Source organism: Nomascus leucogenys, chromosome X (genome assembly GCF_006542625.1).
Source record: "Nomascus leucogenys isolate Asia chromosome X, Asia_NLE_v1, whole genome shotgun sequence".
Taxonomy (NCBI): domain Eukaryota; kingdom Metazoa; phylum Chordata; class Mammalia; order Primates; family Hylobatidae; genus Nomascus; species Nomascus leucogenys.
The window spans coordinates 43,343,302-43,360,653 of record NC_044406.1 but is presented as its reverse complement, the minus strand read 5'-3'; the positions used below and the strand labels follow the sequence as shown (position 1 = coordinate 43,360,653).

The 17,352-nt window shown below is 46.8% G+C and overlaps 1 protein-coding gene across 1 annotated transcript; it reads left to right on the top strand.

Annotated features, from left to right (window-relative positions):
* The first annotated feature begins 11,117 nt into the window (after nucleotides 1–11,117).
* LOC115833284 (putative protein SSX8) lies at nucleotides 11,118–13,651 on the top strand. The gene is made up of 3 exons (XM_030807057.1): nucleotides 11,118–11,250; nucleotides 12,749–12,894; nucleotides 13,592–13,651. Exons 1-3 carry the CDS (start codon nucleotides 11,118–11,120, stop codon nucleotides 13,649–13,651), a joined length of 339 nt encoding a protein of 112 aa, XP_030662917.1.
* Nucleotides 13,652–17,352: the final 3,701 nt, after the last annotated feature.

Sequence of the window (17,352 nt, the reverse complement as noted above, 5' to 3'; positions counted from 1 at the left end):
TGCTATAGCTATACGATATCAAGCACCCTCCCTCTAGACCCAGGGACTATCAAGGAACAGGTGGGCACGTGAGATTGCAAGGACCAGTACTGAGGAGTGGAGCGTAGGTATACAGCCTGCTGCGTGGCCAGAGTGATTTCATCTTGAAGGGAAAATATCATGATGACAGATGTTTGACTCCCGCATACCAAGGTATTTGGCAACAAGGTCTTTAAACATTGGCCGTAGCATAGATAATGTCTCATAAAGATGCTTATCTAACCTCTCCAGTGGTCAGGAGTTTCCGCAAGAAAATGAGGCATGGCCAGGTGCTCGTGTTTTAGCATAAAAATTTGCTATAGAAAGTAAACTTTCTGGAGGACGGGTGTGGGTTCCACCCTCTTGCAGCCACTGGACACATAGCTTCTGTTCAAAGGTCCCCATTCATTGTTTATTTCTGAGAAACTCGATTTGTCAGCCTCTTTCTTTGGCCTCTCAGTGCCCTTGGCCTTTGAGGGTAAATTTACATAGAACTGCTCACCACGGAACAATACCAGTGTGCCCAATATATTGTCTTTCTTTCTAGAGCAATTACTACAACAGTAGGAAATAAAAGGTTACGAGGTGTTGTCTGTCTTTCTTTCTTTGACTTTCTTTCTTTCTTTCTTTCTTTCTTTTCTTTCTTTCTTTCTTTCTTTCTTTCTTTCTTTCTTTCTTTCTTTCTTTCTTTCATTCTTTGTTTCTTTCTTTGTTTCTTTCTTCCTTCCTTCCTTCCTTCCCTCCCTCCCTCTCTCTCTCTTTCTCTCTTTCTCTCTTTCTTTCTTTGTTCAGAGACAGAGTCTCACTTTATTGCTTAGGCTGCAGTGCAGTGCTGTGATCTTGGCTCCCTGCAACCTCCGCTTCCTAGGTTCAAGTCGTTCTCCTGCCTCAACCTCCCGAGTAGCTGGGATTATAGGTGCCCACCACCAGGCCTGGCCAATTTTTGTATTTTTAGTAGAGACGGTGTTTCACCATGTTGGCCAGGGTGGTCAGGAACTCCTGCCTCAGGCGATCTGCCCGCCTTGGCCTCCCAAAGTGTGGGGATTACAGGCGTGACCCACCATGTGCGGCCTGCTGATCTCTTTCTGATGTATCCTCTCCATCCCCATCTCTCTAAACCCTCTCTAACAGACTGTCAGACTTTCCTCTCCCTCCTACATTCTCTTCCTTTTATTTTGTCTCTCTCTGCTCCTCACCTCTTGACTAAAGATGTTGGCGGCTGTATCTCTAGCCATTGTGCAAATCCTAATACTACAACAAACATGGCCAGTGACATCTGCCTTTAAGCACTTGTCACAGAGGTCACCTGTGCATCCTCCACTTCCAGCCTCCAAAGAAACAATTCACTACAAACCACTTCTGGAGATGTGGCACCAACTACCAGGGAGGCAGTCAGGGAAAGATGAGGAACTCTCATCATCATATTTCTGCTTGGGACCAAGGTTTCTGAACTGGAAAGGGCCCATCTGCTCAGCCCTCCCCATCACCCCTAACCCCTACAATGCTGTAGGTTTTCATAAAGTTGTTTTTTTCTCTACTGACACCTATAAGCTTCTCACTTTTGGGAGACAAAGATTGTAAAGGTTTTTTTTTTTTCATAATTAACTAAATTTAATTTAGAGGAAAATTTTTTTAACTCAGCCTCCAAAACTGCTGGGATTACAGCGTGAGTCACTGCACCTGGCCAGGACATGATCTTTGTAACAAAACCTCTGAAAAACTCCAAACCCAGAACCAAAAAACAAACAAACAAAAAAAAACCACACACAGGGCGGGAAACATCTGAATCAGTCAGATTCCCCTACAACACCACACTCACATTGGCTGGCAGTAGCCACTTTTGCCTCTGAGATGAAACTCTGATAATTGTTCATTAAAGAAAGGGAAGGCCCGGCAAGGCGGCTCACACTTGTCTTCTCAGCACTTTGGGAGGCTAAGGCAGGAGAATTGCCTGAACCGAGTAGGTAGAGACCAGCCTGGGCAACATAGTGGGATCCTGTGTATACAGAAAGTACAAAAACTAGCTAGGTGTGGTGGCGTGTGCCTGTAGCTACAGCTAGTTCGGAAGCTTAAGTGGGAGAATCCCTTGAGCCTGGGAGATCGAGGCTGCAGTGAGCTGTAATTGCAGCAATGCACTCCAACCGGGGTGACAGAGTGAGATCCTCTCTGGAAAAAACACAAAAGAGTAATGCATCATTGGGCGCAGTGGGTCACACCTGTAATCCCAGCACTTTGGGAGGCCGAGGCCAGTGGATCTCGAGGTCAGGAGATGGAGACCATCCTGGCTAACACAGTGAAACCCCGTATCTACTAAAAATACAAAAATTAGCTGGGCATGGTGGCACGTGCCTGTATTCCCAGCTACTTGGAAGGCTGGGGCAGGAGAATTGCTTGAACCTGGTAGGCGGAGGTTGCAGTGAGCCGAGATCTCGCCACAGCACTCCAGCCTGGGTGACAGAGCGAGACTCTATCTCAAAAAAAAAAAAAAAAGAGTAATGTATCAGAACTTGATGGAGCTTCAGGCCTTCACAGTAATAATGGAGGGAAACACATTTGTGGAGAGGGGACCATGTTCACTCTTTATCTATCCATGATAGACAGATAGTCCGGAGCTTTACATACCCATGGAACCTAAGGAAAAATGTTCCCTGTCATGACTCACAATCTTCCAGCCACCCTTTCTTGCATCTGTCCTGTGGGCTTGGGGACCCAACTTATGGATTTCATCTTCCCAGGGAGAAAGAAAAATCAAATCTTTCAGTATCTCTTTCAGGGTATATCCTCTGCTATATTTACATGGAGGATAAGGCACTCGATATCTAGTAGCTGAATGTTACATTTGTGTAATACGAAGCTATATTGGGATAAAATAGAATTTGTTTCCTCTGAGACACAGGTAGAGGCACGTCCACACTGACCTGGGTGGCAGCCACCTCTTCCTGCAGTGCCAGGCAGGGCATGCTCACAGATCTGGGGAACCTCTACTGCTCCTGGAGCTCCACAACCTCCTTACTAGCACCCTCTCCCTCTGGTGGCTGTGACAGCCCACACTTAGTCTTGGGTCTCCCCTGCTTCTTTGCCTGCCCCTCTTCTGCCCACGCTGCACGTCTCTGTCTCCCACTGTCCCCACTATGTCCACGATCGCCTCTCCCTCCCTGCACTCTCCATCTCTAAGGGCTCCTTGTCTTGGAAAATGAACCCACAGCCTCTACCTTGTGACTGGGGACAGGAGCCGGGGCTTGTTCAATTCTCCCTCCCTCCACCACACACACCTGTCCTCCTTAATGTTTCTGAAGTCAGTGAGCTCCAAACTCAGCCCCTCCTGCACCTGCCAGCTGTAGGACCTGTGACAAGATGCCTACCATCTGTCTGGGACTCCGTCTCTCATCTCTCATATAGGCATAATGATGGTAGTTTCCTCCTTCCAAGGCTGGGGAGAAGCAAGAGGCCAAGGTGATGGGTTATGGACAGTCAAAACAGCTCTGATCCTGCCTCCACCTGGGGCTGGTGTTTCAAGTCCGTTTGCTTGTGAATGGAGCTTTAATGTCTCCATTCACACACAATGGTTTGTTCTAAAATAGACTCCCCTCTGCCCTTCCCTTCCCCACAACTCTTTCCCCTCTGCACCATGCAGTGGTACCTGTGAGAAAGAACTGTCCCATTCCCAAATCATCGTCCCCACCTCAGCCCCCAGGCCCTTGGTTGGTGAGACCCTTGATGGGCAGTCTCATGCTTCTGTCCAGGGGACTTTCCCACCGATTGCTCCCCTGCATGGAGACTAAGTGGACTCTTCTAATCCCTGACCATCACAGGGTCTACAGTGCATGCATCTTCCTCATTCCTCCATGTTCCCCAGATGACAATTTCATCTGTGTCTCCTCCCACATACTCCCAAATGGACCGTCCCAGCCCTAGAATGCGAAAATCGTTCAGAGAGCGAAGGCCAAGATGCCCAACCACCTGCTGCAGAATCCTGCTCCAGGACTGAAGTGTATAGTCTCTATCAAAATAAAAACTGGAGGCCAGGTGCGGTGGCTCACGCCTGTAATCCCAACACTTTAGGAGGCCAAGGAAGGAGGATCACTTGAGCCCAGGAGTTCAAGGCTGCATTGAGCTATGATCATGCCGCTGCACTCCAGCCTGGACAGAGCAAGACCCCCATCGCTAGAAGAAACAAACAAACAAAGAAACCCAACAACTGGAAATATCCTCCTCTAGAATGGTGGTCAGGAACATCTGTCTGCCTTGCTCCCTGATGTCTCTGCAGCACCTAGGACAGCGCTCAGCACGAGGACCCACTCGTTAGGGTTTTGTTGAATAAATGACTCCTTTGACACAGCAATTCCGCTTCTAAGAATCTTTCCTAAAGAAATATTCACACACGTGCACAGAGCTGTGTGCGCAATAATGAGAGGGGCAAAGAACTGGGGAATGTTTGCAAAGGTTTATTAACTGTCAGTAACTGATACAGGGGAATCGGATGAGGGGAGTACATGCTGAACAGGAAACCGAGCGAGGGGGGCTTGACCAGGACGCATGGCAATGGGGTAAAGCAGATGGGAGATGCTTATAGTGGTACTTGGTGTGAGTGTGTGTGTGTGTGTGTATGCAGGCGCGTGCATGTGTGGTGTGTAAATGCAGAGGAAAAAATCTGATATTAAACACTCGGAACTGCCCTCAGTAGTCACATCTGGGGAGAGAGGAGGGTAGTGCTGTTCTATGCAGAGAATACCTGACGATACTTGCTTTTTAAGTAGATGCATGGATACACAAACTGAAATATGCGTTAAGTATGTCTTGCTCATCCATGAAAAGGATAATATCTAACAGAATGACACAGTGTAATAAAATACAATGGAAACGCTAACATCGAACTCTTGGCACACTAAGAAAAACGATGCTCAACTTTTCACTGTTGTGAACACTTGCTTTCACTTGCTATACACCTGATGACGAGGGGTCCACAGCCATGCCCATGTTCGTGAAAGGTCACCACATTCTGCTTCTCATCATGGGCATGTGTCATATCCCTGAGGCTGAGGCAAGAAGAGAGAAAGAAAGTGGCAATGAGTTCCCAGTGCCCAATAACTCAATCTCAACTCCTCCTGACCTGCAGACACTGCACACTCTGATTCTGCCCTATCTCAGGGCCTGCACATGCCTTCCACGGTTCCTTGAAGTGAACCATCTGCTCTTGCCACAGTGACTTCCTCACCTGGTTTATCCGTTCCTAGGCTACAGGAAGGTGTGGCCACATACCAGGGCTGACCTGGGGTTTCGGGGCCCACAGCATCCGGGGTAGGGAGGATCCCTGGATATACAGGGCAGGGAGTAGAAAGAGCATGGGAAATCTCATCATCCAGCCTCAATGCTGTACAGTAGAAAATTATGAGAAAGGAATCATTTGGGAAACAAATGGCAAGATGGGATACCAGTACCATAACAGAATAGCACATCTGCAGGGATGTGGGGGGTGAGCGGAAGGTTCACTTACGGAGTTACTCGTCATCTTCTTCAGGGTCGCTGATCTCTTCATAAATCACCACCTGCTTTCTCTCACGCAGTCTGTGGGTCCAGGCATGTTCCCCCCTTTCGGGTCCTATGATGGAGAAAAGTTGGAAGATGAGGGTTGGGTAGGTTGGAGAGTGTTAGGCTCTGTTTTCGCAAAAACAGGAGATGCCTCCCCGCTCCCAAGTGCCCATGGGCCTTCTTTATCCAGTTTTTCACATTCTCTGGCTTAGAGAGGCTGAGACCTTAGACCCACACCAATACAGGCCAAATGCCAATTAAAGTTTTAGCTTCTGGCTCCTTCCGTTGTGAGGTTTAGATTCCCAACATCTTCACTTATGGGAACATTCACCCATACCTCCTTTCATTCTGCAAGTATTTGTTAAAGGCACACTGGCATACCTCGTTTTATTGCACCTCATTTTCATAGTGCTTCGCACATACTGCATTTTTTTTTAGAAATTCTCACCAATTTTACACTTTTCCATTATTATTATATCTGTTATGGTGATTTGTGATCAGTGAGCTTTGATGTTATTGCAACTGTTTTTGTTGTTTTTTAGTATTTTAAAATAATTTTTGTTGTTTATTTCGTGGATACACAGTAGGTGTATATACTTATGGGGTACGTGAGATGTTTTGATACAGGCATGCAAATGCGTAATGATCACATCATGGAAAATAGGGTTTCCATCCCCTCAGCCATTTATCCTTGTGTTACAAACAATCCAGTTACACTCTTGCAGTTATTTTTAAATGTATGATTTAGTTATTACTGACTATAGTCACCCTATTCTGTGTAAATGCTTTGGGGGTACTAAGAACTGCGCCCACAGAAGATGACGAACGTAATCGATCAATGTTGTGTGTGTTCTGACTGCTCCATCGATGAGCTCTTCCTTGCGTACCTTCCTTTTCTTGGGCCTCCCTATTTCCTGAGACACAGCAACACTGAAATCAGGACAGTGAACAACCCTACAATGGCCACTAAGTGTTCAAATGAAAGGAAGAGTCGCATGTCTCTCACTTTAAATCAGAAGCTAGAAATGGCTAAGCTTAGTGAGGAAGGCCTGCTGAAAGCCAAGATGGGCTGAAAGCTCGGCCTCTTCCACCAAACAACCAAGCTGTGAATGCAAAGGAAAAGTTCTTGAAGGAAATTATAATACTAATACTCCAGTGAACACATGAATAAGAAAGCAAAACTGCCTTACTGCTCAAATAGAGAAAGTTTCAGTGGTCAGGATAGAAGATGAAACCAGCCACAACATTCCCTTAAGCCAGAGTCTAATTCAGAGCAACAGCCAAACTCTTTTCCAGTCCATGAAAGCTGAGAGAGGTGAAGAAGCTGCAGAGGAAACGTGTGAAACTAGCAGAGGTTGGTTTGTGAGGTTTAAGGAAAGTAGCTGTCTCCGTAATGTAAAAGTGCAAGGTGAAGCAGCAAACCCTGATGGAGAAGCTGCAGCACGCTATCTGGAAGATCTAGCTAAGATCACTGATGAAGGTGGCTACACCAAACAACAGATTTTCAATATGGATAAACTAGCCTTCCATTGGAAGCAGATGCCATCTAGGACTTTCATAGCTAGAGAGGATTCACTCCAACTTTGAAAGAAGTTCTCCTGTGGGTAAAATGCTGTCCAATAGCATCACATACTACAGGGAAACCCTTCATGAAAGGGAGAGCTAATCGATGTGGCAAATTTCACTGTTGTGTTCTTTTAAGAAACTGCCACAGCCACTCCAGCCTTCAGCAGCCACCACCTTGATCAGCCAGCAGCCATCACCACCCAGGCAAGACCCTCCACCAGCAAAAAGAGTGACTCACTGAAGGCTCAGAAGATTGTTAGCATTTTAATTAAAAATAAATAAATACATAAATAAAAGCACAGACTTTGGACTCAATTCATCTTGGGGGTGAATCCCAGCTCTGTCACCCACTGACTATGTGATCTCGAGCAGACTGCTTAATTCTCTGAGCCTCAGTCTCAACATCTGCACACTGGGGATGCTAATAGCATTTAACTCAAGAGAAGGTTGTGAAAACGAATGGGAAGATGCACATAAAGGGCTTTGTGCTGGGCTCAAGGGCCATTGCCCTGTCCCTGCCCTAAGAGAGCTTGCTGTCATCCTGGGAGGATCTTAGAGACATCAGGGCTGTAGATGGAAAGCCCAGAGAGGAACGGGGACTTGTTGGAGGTACTAAGGATGGGGGTGGCGGAAACTTCTTAGACAAATTGACTTATGAGCTCCCTGAGGAACACAGTGGGCCCCAATTACACACTCTTTTTAATACTATTATTATAAATATTATTAATATCAATGGGTAAAATATATTTCTGGTTCTCTGGTCTTCTAGAAAAAAACATATATAGAAGTTTTTTTTTTTTTTTTTTTTTTTAGTTTGAATTTCTTTTTTAAAAATTTTTTAGGCCGGGCACGGTGGCTCACGCTTGTAATCCCAGCACTTTGGGAGGCCGAGGCGGGCGGATCACGAGGTCAGGAGATCGAGACCACGGTGAAACCCCGTCTCTACTAAAGATACAAAAAAATTAGCCGGGCGTGGTGGCGGGCGCCTGTAGTCCCAGCTACTCGGAGAGGCTGAGCCAGGAGAATGGCGTGAACCCGGGAGGCGGAGCTTGCAGTGAGCCGAGATTCCGCCGCTGCACTCCAGCCTGGGTGAGAGAGCGAGACTCCGTCTCAAAAAAAAAAAAAAACAATTTTATAGAGATGGGGGTCTCACTATGCATCCCAGATTGTTCCGGAACTCCTGTCCTCAAGTGATCCTTCCATCTCCTGCCTCAGCCTCTCAAAGTGTTGGGCTTACAGGCATGAGCCACTGGAACTGGCTCATTGAAATTTTTCTTTCTTTCTCTCTTGTTTTTTTTTTTTTTTTTTTTTCTGACAAGATATCGCTCTGTGGCCGAGGTAGGCAGCAGTGGCTGGATCATGGTCACTGCAACCTCGTACTCCTGGGCTCAAGCGATCCTCAGCCTCCTGAGTAACTGGAACTACAGGCACACCACCCCGCCTCGCTAATTTTATTTATTTTTTGTAGAAATAAGAGACAGGGTATCGCTCTGTTGTCCAGGCTGGGGTGCAGTGGCGTGATTGTGGCTCACTGCAACCTCTGCCTCCCGGGTTCAAACGATCCACCAGCTGTGGCCTCCCGATGTGCTCGGACTACAAGCATGAGCCACCGTGCCCGGCCCAAATTTCTGACGTTACTACAGAGTTCCTAGGAAAAATCCCATACCTGAAAAAGTTAGAAACTGACAGGAAAGATTTGAGATGACGACCTGCTTCATATACACTACTTATTAAAACTGGATAACAAATGCACTGCGAGGGGGTGGAGAGGGATAGGAAAACAATGGAAAGAGAAAATCAGAGCATGCGCACTCCGAACTTGGAGTAGCCAATCCCAGGGGGTGCTTTAGGTGGGAAAATCAGAGTTTCAGCTCCCACCTTGAGAAGGTTCTGTCCCTGGAGCCTCGACTGATAGACCCCACATCAGCTTCGCTCCTCCCGCCTACTGTTCTGACTTCTGATTGGCCAGATGGGGTTCACTAACTTCCCTGATTGGTCCATCATCCTGAGGCAGTGACATTGCAGAATATTTTCTCCTCCAGCCACACTTCGTCACCAACTGCTGCCGACTTCGTCACCAACTGCTGCCGACTTCGCCACCACTGCTTTGTCTCTGAGGTAATTTCTCTTGAAGGGACACCCTAGATGGGCTAATGGGGGCAGACAGAAAAGGAGGAAGCCTCTGTAGGGCCCTCGAGTGCTTGGGGTTCTGAAAATCTTGAGGACGGAAAGACAACTAATGCCTTTCAGGACGATCATCAGGGAGGATCCTCCCACCTCGGCCTTGGGTCTACAGGCCTGTGTCATCCCACCCCTGGAAATATTTTTTTATTTTTGTATTTTAGTAGAGACGGGGGGCTCAAGCAATCCTCCCGCGTCAACCTCGGGACTACAGGCACGCACCACCCGCCCTCACTAATATTTTTTATTTTTATTTTTTTTTTAGTAGAGACAGTTCCGCCATGTTGACCAGGCTGGCCTCAGCCGCCTGGGCTCAAGCAATCCTCCCGCCTTGGCCTCGGGACTACAGGCACGCACCACCCCGCCCCCACTAATATTTTTTATTTGTTAATTTTTTAGTACAGACGGTTTTGCTATGTTGGCCAGACTGGCCTCGACCGCCTGGGCTTAAGCAATCCTTCCGCCTCGGCCCCGGGACTACAGAAGTGCCCCAACCTGCCGATGCTTTTTTTTTTTTTTTTTTTATAAGCCGGGTTTCACTATGTTCGCCAGGCTGGCCTCAACCTCCTGGGCTCAAGAGATCCTCTTGCCTCGGCCGCGGGACTACAGGCGTGCACCACCCCGCCCCCCACTAATATTTTTTATTTATTTATTTTTTTTTTTTTAGTAGAGGGTTTCCCTAGGTTGGCTAGGCTGGTATCGACCTCGTGGGCTCAAGCGATCCGCCCCCCCTTGGCCTGCCAAAGTGCTGAGATGTACCAGGCCTGCGCCACCACCCCCAGCTAATTTTGTGTGTGTGTGTGTGTGTGTGTGTGTGTTTTTTTGGAAAGATGGGGGTTTTGCTATGTTTCCCAGGCTGGTCTCGACCTCCTGGGCTCAAGCGATCTGCATGCCTCAGCCCCCCCAAAATGCTGGGATTACAGGCATGAGCCACCACGCCTGGCCGATTGCTGCAACTTGAAATGCCCCACATTCTCTCTAAGTGCTGGCGGGCTCTTGTAGTCTTGGAGATCCTAGCTCTCTTCCTTCTAATAATTTACAAATAACCCAGTAATAGCCTCTAAATTCGTTCACATTGGCCAGGCTCATTTCTTGTCAACAGAACAGAACCCCCCATCCCTCTGCCTCGTCAGATCCCTCACTAGCCTGGCGACAGAGCAAGACTCCGTCTCAAAAAGAAAAAGAAAACAAAAAAGGGTAGCTTAAGATTGTTGGTCAGTGACACATCCCACTGCAACCAGAATTTTGATGGGCACCACCTCACTGAATTCCACATTCAATGTCGGTGCCTCGGTAGGGTGGCATGCCATATGCCAGCTTTCTTTGCTGCCCGTATTAATTTCAGCAAACCATTTCTTTCCCTCTCCCTTCCCTGTATTCATCTCCCCACACCATCTTTCCCAGCAGTGTTTTGTCCCCTCTCTATGTCTTTACATTTACTCTCCCAGCAGCTGTCTACAAGCTTATATGGGATCCCTTCTATTTTATAGAAGCTTTTCCTTTTGTAGACCTTGTGAATTCTTCAAATGCTATTCTCTAAAACTTCTGTATACCACACTCTCAATTACATGGAGATTTCTGCTGTTTGCACGAATCTTAAAAGAGTGTGAAGATAAGCATTCTAGCCCTGGAAATCCCATTCATTTAGGCCATTCCTTTCCCTACTAACCTCCCAGGTTTCTCCTATTTAGGCAAGTGTAACTCTCCCAGCGTTGTTGAGAACATTGATTAAGGGAATGCATGTGAAGACGCTTTGTAAGCTCTAAAGCACTATACAAATGTCACTCATACTGTTTATCTGTGACCTTCACATTATAAAGATCATGCCGAAGAAGCCAGCAGAGGAAGGAAATGATTCGAAGGAAGTGCCAGAAGCATCTGCCCCACAGAACCATGGGAAAGAGCTGTGCCCCCCGGGAAATCCAACTACCTCTGAGAAGATTCACGAGACATCAGGTAAGAGGAAAGAATGCGGGAACAACCCCTCTGGCTTCCCTGGCGATGTTCAGGTGGGTGGACTGGGTGTGTGGCTTGGATCCCAGACAAGCCCGGGTCCAGGCTGGGCTGAGGAGCTCGCCCAGCTCCAGATGAGATGTTAGACGTGACCTCCAGAGACACAGACTGGAGTTCTCATCCATAGAAAAACCACGTGACTTGGGGCAAGTCTTTCAGATTTTCTCAGCTCCAGATTCCCGGTCCATAAGTTGGATATAAAGAATCATAGTTCATAGATTGTTTGGAGGCATTAAATTTAATCTAGAAGCCTGATGACATGAACGGTGCTCAGGCGATTCTATCTGTGATAACCTGGGATCGTATCTTACTCAGCTCAGTGCCTGTTACCCAGTACAGGTGTACTTCAGAGATATTGCAGGTTCGGTTCCAGACCACTGCAATAAAGTGAGTCACACACATTGTTTTTTTGGTTTGGCAGTGCATACAAACATTATGTTTACACTACAGTGCAGTCCACTAAGAGTGCAATAGCGTTATGTCTAAAAATGTACATACCTTAATTTTAAACTAATTCGTTGTTAAAATGCTAACAATCTTCTGAGCCTCCAGTGAGTCACTCTTTTTGCTGGTGGAGGGTCTTGCCTGGGTGGTGATGGCTGCTGGCTGATCAAGGTGGTGGCTGCTGAAGGCTGGAGTGGCTGCGGCAGTTTCTTAAAAGAACACAACAGTGAAATTTGCCACATTGATTAACTCTCTGTTTCATGAAGGGTTTCTCTGTAGTATGTGATGCTATTGGACAGCATTTTACCCACAGGAGAACTTCTTTCAAAGTTGGAGTCAATCTTCTCTAGCTGTGAAAGTCCTAGACGGCATCTCCTTCCAATACAAGGCTATTTAATCTACATTGAAAATCTGTTGTTTGGTGTAGCCACCTTCATCAGTGATCTTAGCTAGATCTTCCAGATAACGTGCTGCAGCTTCTCCATCAGGGTTTGCTGCTTCACCTTGCACTTTTATGTTATGGAAACGGCTTCATTCCTTAAACCTCATGAACCAACCCCTGCTAGCTTCACACGTTTGTCCTGCAGCTTCTTCACCTCTCTCAGCTTTCATGGACTTGAAGAGAGTTCTGGTCTTGCTCTGAATTAGACTTTGGCTTAAGGGAATGCTGTGGCTGGTTTCATGTTCTGTCCTGACCACTCGAACTTCCTCTATTTGAGCAGTAAGGCAGTTTTGCTTTCTTCTTCGTGTGTTCACTGGAGTATTAGTATTATTATTTCCTTCAAGAACTTCTCCTTTGCATTCACAGCTTGGCTGTTTGGTGCAAGAGGCCGAGCTTTCAGCCTGTCTTGGCTTTCAGCAGGCCTTCCTCACTAAGCTTAGCCATTTCTAGCTTCTGATTTAAAGTGAGAGACATGCGACTGTTCGTTTCATTTCAACACTTAGCGGCCATTGTAAGGTTGTTAATAATCCTCATTTCAGTGTTGCTGTGTCTCAGGAAATAGGGAGGCCCAAGAAAAGGAAGAGAGACGTGGAACAGCTCATCGGTGGAGCAGTCAGAACACATACAACATTGGTCGATTAAGTTTGTCAACTTCTTTGGGTGCAGTTCATGGTACCCCCAAAACCATTACACACAACAGGGTGATTATAGTCAATAATAACTTAATTGTACATTAAAAAAACTGAAAGAGTCTAACTGGATTGTTTGTAAGGCAAGGAGAAATGCTTGAGGATGGATACCCTATTTTCCATGATGTGATTATTATGCATTGCATGCCTGTATCAAAGCATCTGATGTACCCCATAAGAATATACACCTACGGTGTACCCACAAAATAAAGAACAAAAATTATTTTAAAACACTAAAAACAATAAAAACAATTGTAGTAATAATATCAAAGCTCACTGATCACATATCACTATAACGGATATAATAATAATGGAAAAGTGTAAAATTGGTGAGAATTTCCAAAAAAAAAATTGCAGCACCTGCGAAGCAGTATGAACATGAGGTGCAATAAAACAAGGTATGCCTGTGTGCCCTTAACAAATACGTGCTGGATTAAAGGAGGTATGGGTGAATGTTCCCGTAAGTGAAGAGGTTGGGAATCTAAGCCTGAGAAGAGAAGGAGCCACAAGCTAAACCTTTAATTGGCATTTGGCCTGTATTGGTGTGGGTCTAAGGTCTCAGCCTCTCTAAGCCAGAGAATGTGAAAAACTGGGTAAAGAAGGCCCATGGGCACTTGGGAGGGGGGAGGCATCTCCTGTTTTTGAGTAAACAGAGCCTAACACTCTCCAACCTATCCAATCCTCACTTTCCAACTCTTCTCCATCATAGGACCCAAAAGGGGGGAACATGCCTGGACCCACAGACTGCGTGAGAGAAAGCAGGTGGTGATTTATGAAGAGATCAGCGACCCTGAAGAAGATGACGAGTAACTCCGTAAGTGAACCTTCCGCTCACCCCCCACATCCCTGCAGATGTGCTATTCTGTTATGGTACTGGTATCCCATCTGTCACTTGCTCCCCAAATCATTCCCTTCTTATAATTTTCTAGGGTACATCATTGGGGCTGAATGATGAGATTTCCCATGCTCTTTCTACTCCCTGCCCTGTATATATCCAGGGATCCTCCCTACCCAGGATGCTGTGGGCTCCCAAACCCCAGGTCAGCCCTGATATGTGGCCACACCTTCCTCTAGCCTAGGAATTGATAACCCAGGCGAGGAAGTCACTGTGGCATGAAGAGATGGTTCACTTTGAGGAACCGTGGAAGGCATGTGCAGGTGCTGAGATAGGGCAGAATAGGAGTGTGCAGGGTCTGCAGGTCAGGAGGAGTTGAGATTGAGTTGTCACGTGGTGGGAACTCACTGCCACTTACTTTCCTTCTCTCTTCTTGCCTCAGCCTCGGGGATATGACACATGCCCATGATGAGAAGCAGAACGTGGTGACCTTTCACGAACGTGGGCATGGCTGTGGATCCCTCGTCATCAGGTGTATAGCAAGTGAAAGCAAGCGTTCACAACAGTGAAAAGTTGAGTGTTATTTTTCTTAGTGTGACAAGAGTTTGATGTCAGCGTTCACACTGTATTTTCTTACACTGTGTCATTCTGTTAGATATTAGCGTTTTCATTGATGAGCAAGACATGCTTAATGCGTATTTCGCTTTGTGTATCCATGCACCTACCTCAGAAAATAAGTATTGTCAGGTATTCTCTGCATAGAACAGCACTACCCTCCTCTCTCCCCAGATGTGACTACTGAGGGCAGTTCTGAGTGTGTAATTTCAGATTTTTTCCTCTGCATTTACACACACACACAAACCACACCACACTACACACACACACACACACACACACACACACACACACCAAGTACCAGTATAAGCATCTCCCATCTGCTTTTCCCATTGCCATGCATCCTGGTCAAGCTCCCCTCACTCTGTTTCATGTTCAGCACGTACTCCCCTCATCCGATTCCCCTCTGTCAGTCACTGACATTTAATAAACTTTTGCAAACGTTCCCCAGTTGTTTGCTCCTCTCATTATTGTGCATACAGCTCTGTGCACGTGTGTGAATATTTCTTTAGGAAAGATTCTTAGAAGTGGAATTGCTGTGTCAAAGGAGTCATTTATTCAACAAAACCCTAATGAGTGCGTCCTCGTGCTGAGCGCTGTTCTAGGTGCAGGAGTGACATCAGGGAACAAGGCAGACAGAAGTTCCTGACCCCCGTTCTGGAGGAGGATGTTTCCAGTTGTTGGGTTTTGTTTGTTTGTTTGTTTCTTCTAGAGATGGGGGCTTGCTCTGTCCAGGCTGGAGTGCAGTGGCATGATCACAGCTCAATGCAGCCTTGAACTTCTGGGCCCAAGCGATCCTCCCTCCTCAGCCTCCAGAGAAGCTGTGACTACACGCATGCACCATCATGATCCACTAATTTTTTTAGGTTTTGTCAAGAAAGTCTTGATCTGTTACTCAGGCTGGTCTCAAAGTCCTGGGCCAAAGCGATCCTCCCACCTTGGCCTCCTAAAGTACTAGGATTACAGGAGTGAGTCACCATGCCTGGCCCCCAGTTTTTATTTTGATAGAGACTATACAATTCAGTCCTGGAGCAGGATTCTGCAGCAGGTGGTTGGGCATCTTGGCCTTTGCTCTCTGAATGATTTTTGGGTTCAAGGTCTGGGATGGTCCATTTGGGAGTATGTGGGAGGAGACACAGATGAAATCGTCATTTGGGGAACATGAAGGAATGAGGAAGATGCGTGCACTGTAGACCCTGTGATGGACAGGGAATAGAAGAGTCCATTTAATCTCCATGCAGGGGAACAATCAGTGCGAAAGTCCCCTGGACAGAAGCATGAGACTGCCCATCAAGGGTCTCACCAATCAAAGGCCTGGGGGCTGGGGTGGGGGCGATGATTTGGGAATGGGACAGTTCTTTCTCACATGTACCATTGCACAGTGTGGAGGGGAAACGGTTGTGGGGAAGGGAAGGGCAGAGGGGAGTCTATTTTAGAACAAACCATTGTGTGTGAATGAAGACATCAAAGCTCCATTCACATACAATGGACTTAAAACACCAGCCCCAGGTGGAGGCAGGATTGGAGCAGTTTTGACCATCCATGGCCATCAAACGAGGACACTATCATCATTATGCCTATATGATAGATGAGAGATGGAGTCCCAGAGAGATGGTAGGCATCCTGTCACAGGTCCTACAGCTGGCAGGTGCAGGCGGAGCTGAGTTTGGAGCTCACTGACTTCAGAAACATTAAGGAGGAAAGGTGTGTGTGGTGGAGGGAGGGAGAATTGAACAAGCCCCGGGCTCTGTTTCCAATCACAATGTAAAGGCTGTGTGTTCATTTACCGAAGACAAGGAGCCCCAGGAGAGAGAGAGTGCAGGGAGGGAGAGGCAGTCGTGGTCACAGCACGGACAGTGGGAGACAGAGATATGCAGGGTGGGCAGAAGAGAGGCAGGCAAAGAAGCAGGGGAGACACAAAGCCACATGTGGGCTGTCACAGCCACCAGAGGGAGAGGGTGCCTGGAAGGAGGTTGTGGGGCTCCAGGAGCAGTAGAGGTTCCCCAGATCTGCGAGCATGCCCTGCCTGGCACTGCAGGAAAAGGTGGCTGCCACCCAGGTCAGTGTGGACGTGCCTCTACCTGTGTCTCAGAGGAAACAAATTCTATTTTATCCCAATATAGTTCTGTATTACACAAATGTAACATTCAGCTACTAGATATCGAGAGCCTTATCCTCCATGCAAATAGAGGAGAGGATACCCCAAAAGAGATAATGAAGGATTTGATTTTTCTTTCTCCCTGGGATGATGGGATCCATAAGTTGGTTCCCCAAACCCACAAGACAGATACAAGGAAGGGTGGCTGGAAGATTGTGAGTTATGACAGGCAACATTTTTCCTTAGGTTCCACGGGTATATAAAGCTCCGGACCATCTTTCTATCATGGATAGATAAAGAGTGAACATGGTCCCCTCTCCACAAATGTGTTTCTCTCCTTCATTATTACTGTAAAGGGCTGAAGTCACACCAAGTCTTGATACATTAGTTTTTCGTGTTTTTTTTTTTTTTTTGAGACAGAATCGCATTCTGTCGCTGAGGCTGGAGTGCAGTGATGCAAGTACAGCTCACTGCAGCCTCGATCTCCCAGGCTCAAGGGATTCTCCCACTTCAGCTTCAGATCTAGTTGGGACTACAGGCACACGCCACCACGCCCAGCTAGTTTTTGTATTTTTTTGTAGAGACGGCATCCACTATGTTGCCCAGGGTGGTCTGGATCCCCTGGCCTCAGGCAATCCTCCTGCCTCAGCCTCCCAAAGTGCTGGGATGGCAAGTGTGAGCCACCTCGCCAGGCCTTCACTTTCTTTAATGAACAATTATCAGAGTTTCATCTTAGAGGCAAAAGTGGCTACTGCCAGCCAATCTGTCTGTGGTGTTGGAGGGGACTCTGGCTGATTCAGATGTTTCTAATGAACTTTTTTTTTTTATTGTACTTTAAGTTTTAGGGTACATGTGCACAATGTGCAGGTTTGTTACATATGTATACATGTCTCATGTTGGTGTGCTGCACCCATTAGCTCGT

Bases quoted from the DNA above. Each gene is read 5' to 3' on its own strand.
- LOC115833284 (XM_030807057.1), top strand. From the start codon at position 11,118: ATGCCGAAGAAGCCAGCAGAGGAAGGAAATGATTCGAAGGAAGTGCCA. The intron at 11,251-12,748 runs GTAAGAGGAAAG...GCTGTGTCTCAG, and splicing joins GAAGATTCACGAGACATCAG to GAAATAGGGAGGCCCAAGAA. The intron at 12,895-13,591 runs GTGATTATAGTC...TCTCCATCATAG, and splicing joins AAACCATTACACACAACAGG to GACCCAAAAGGGGGGAACAT.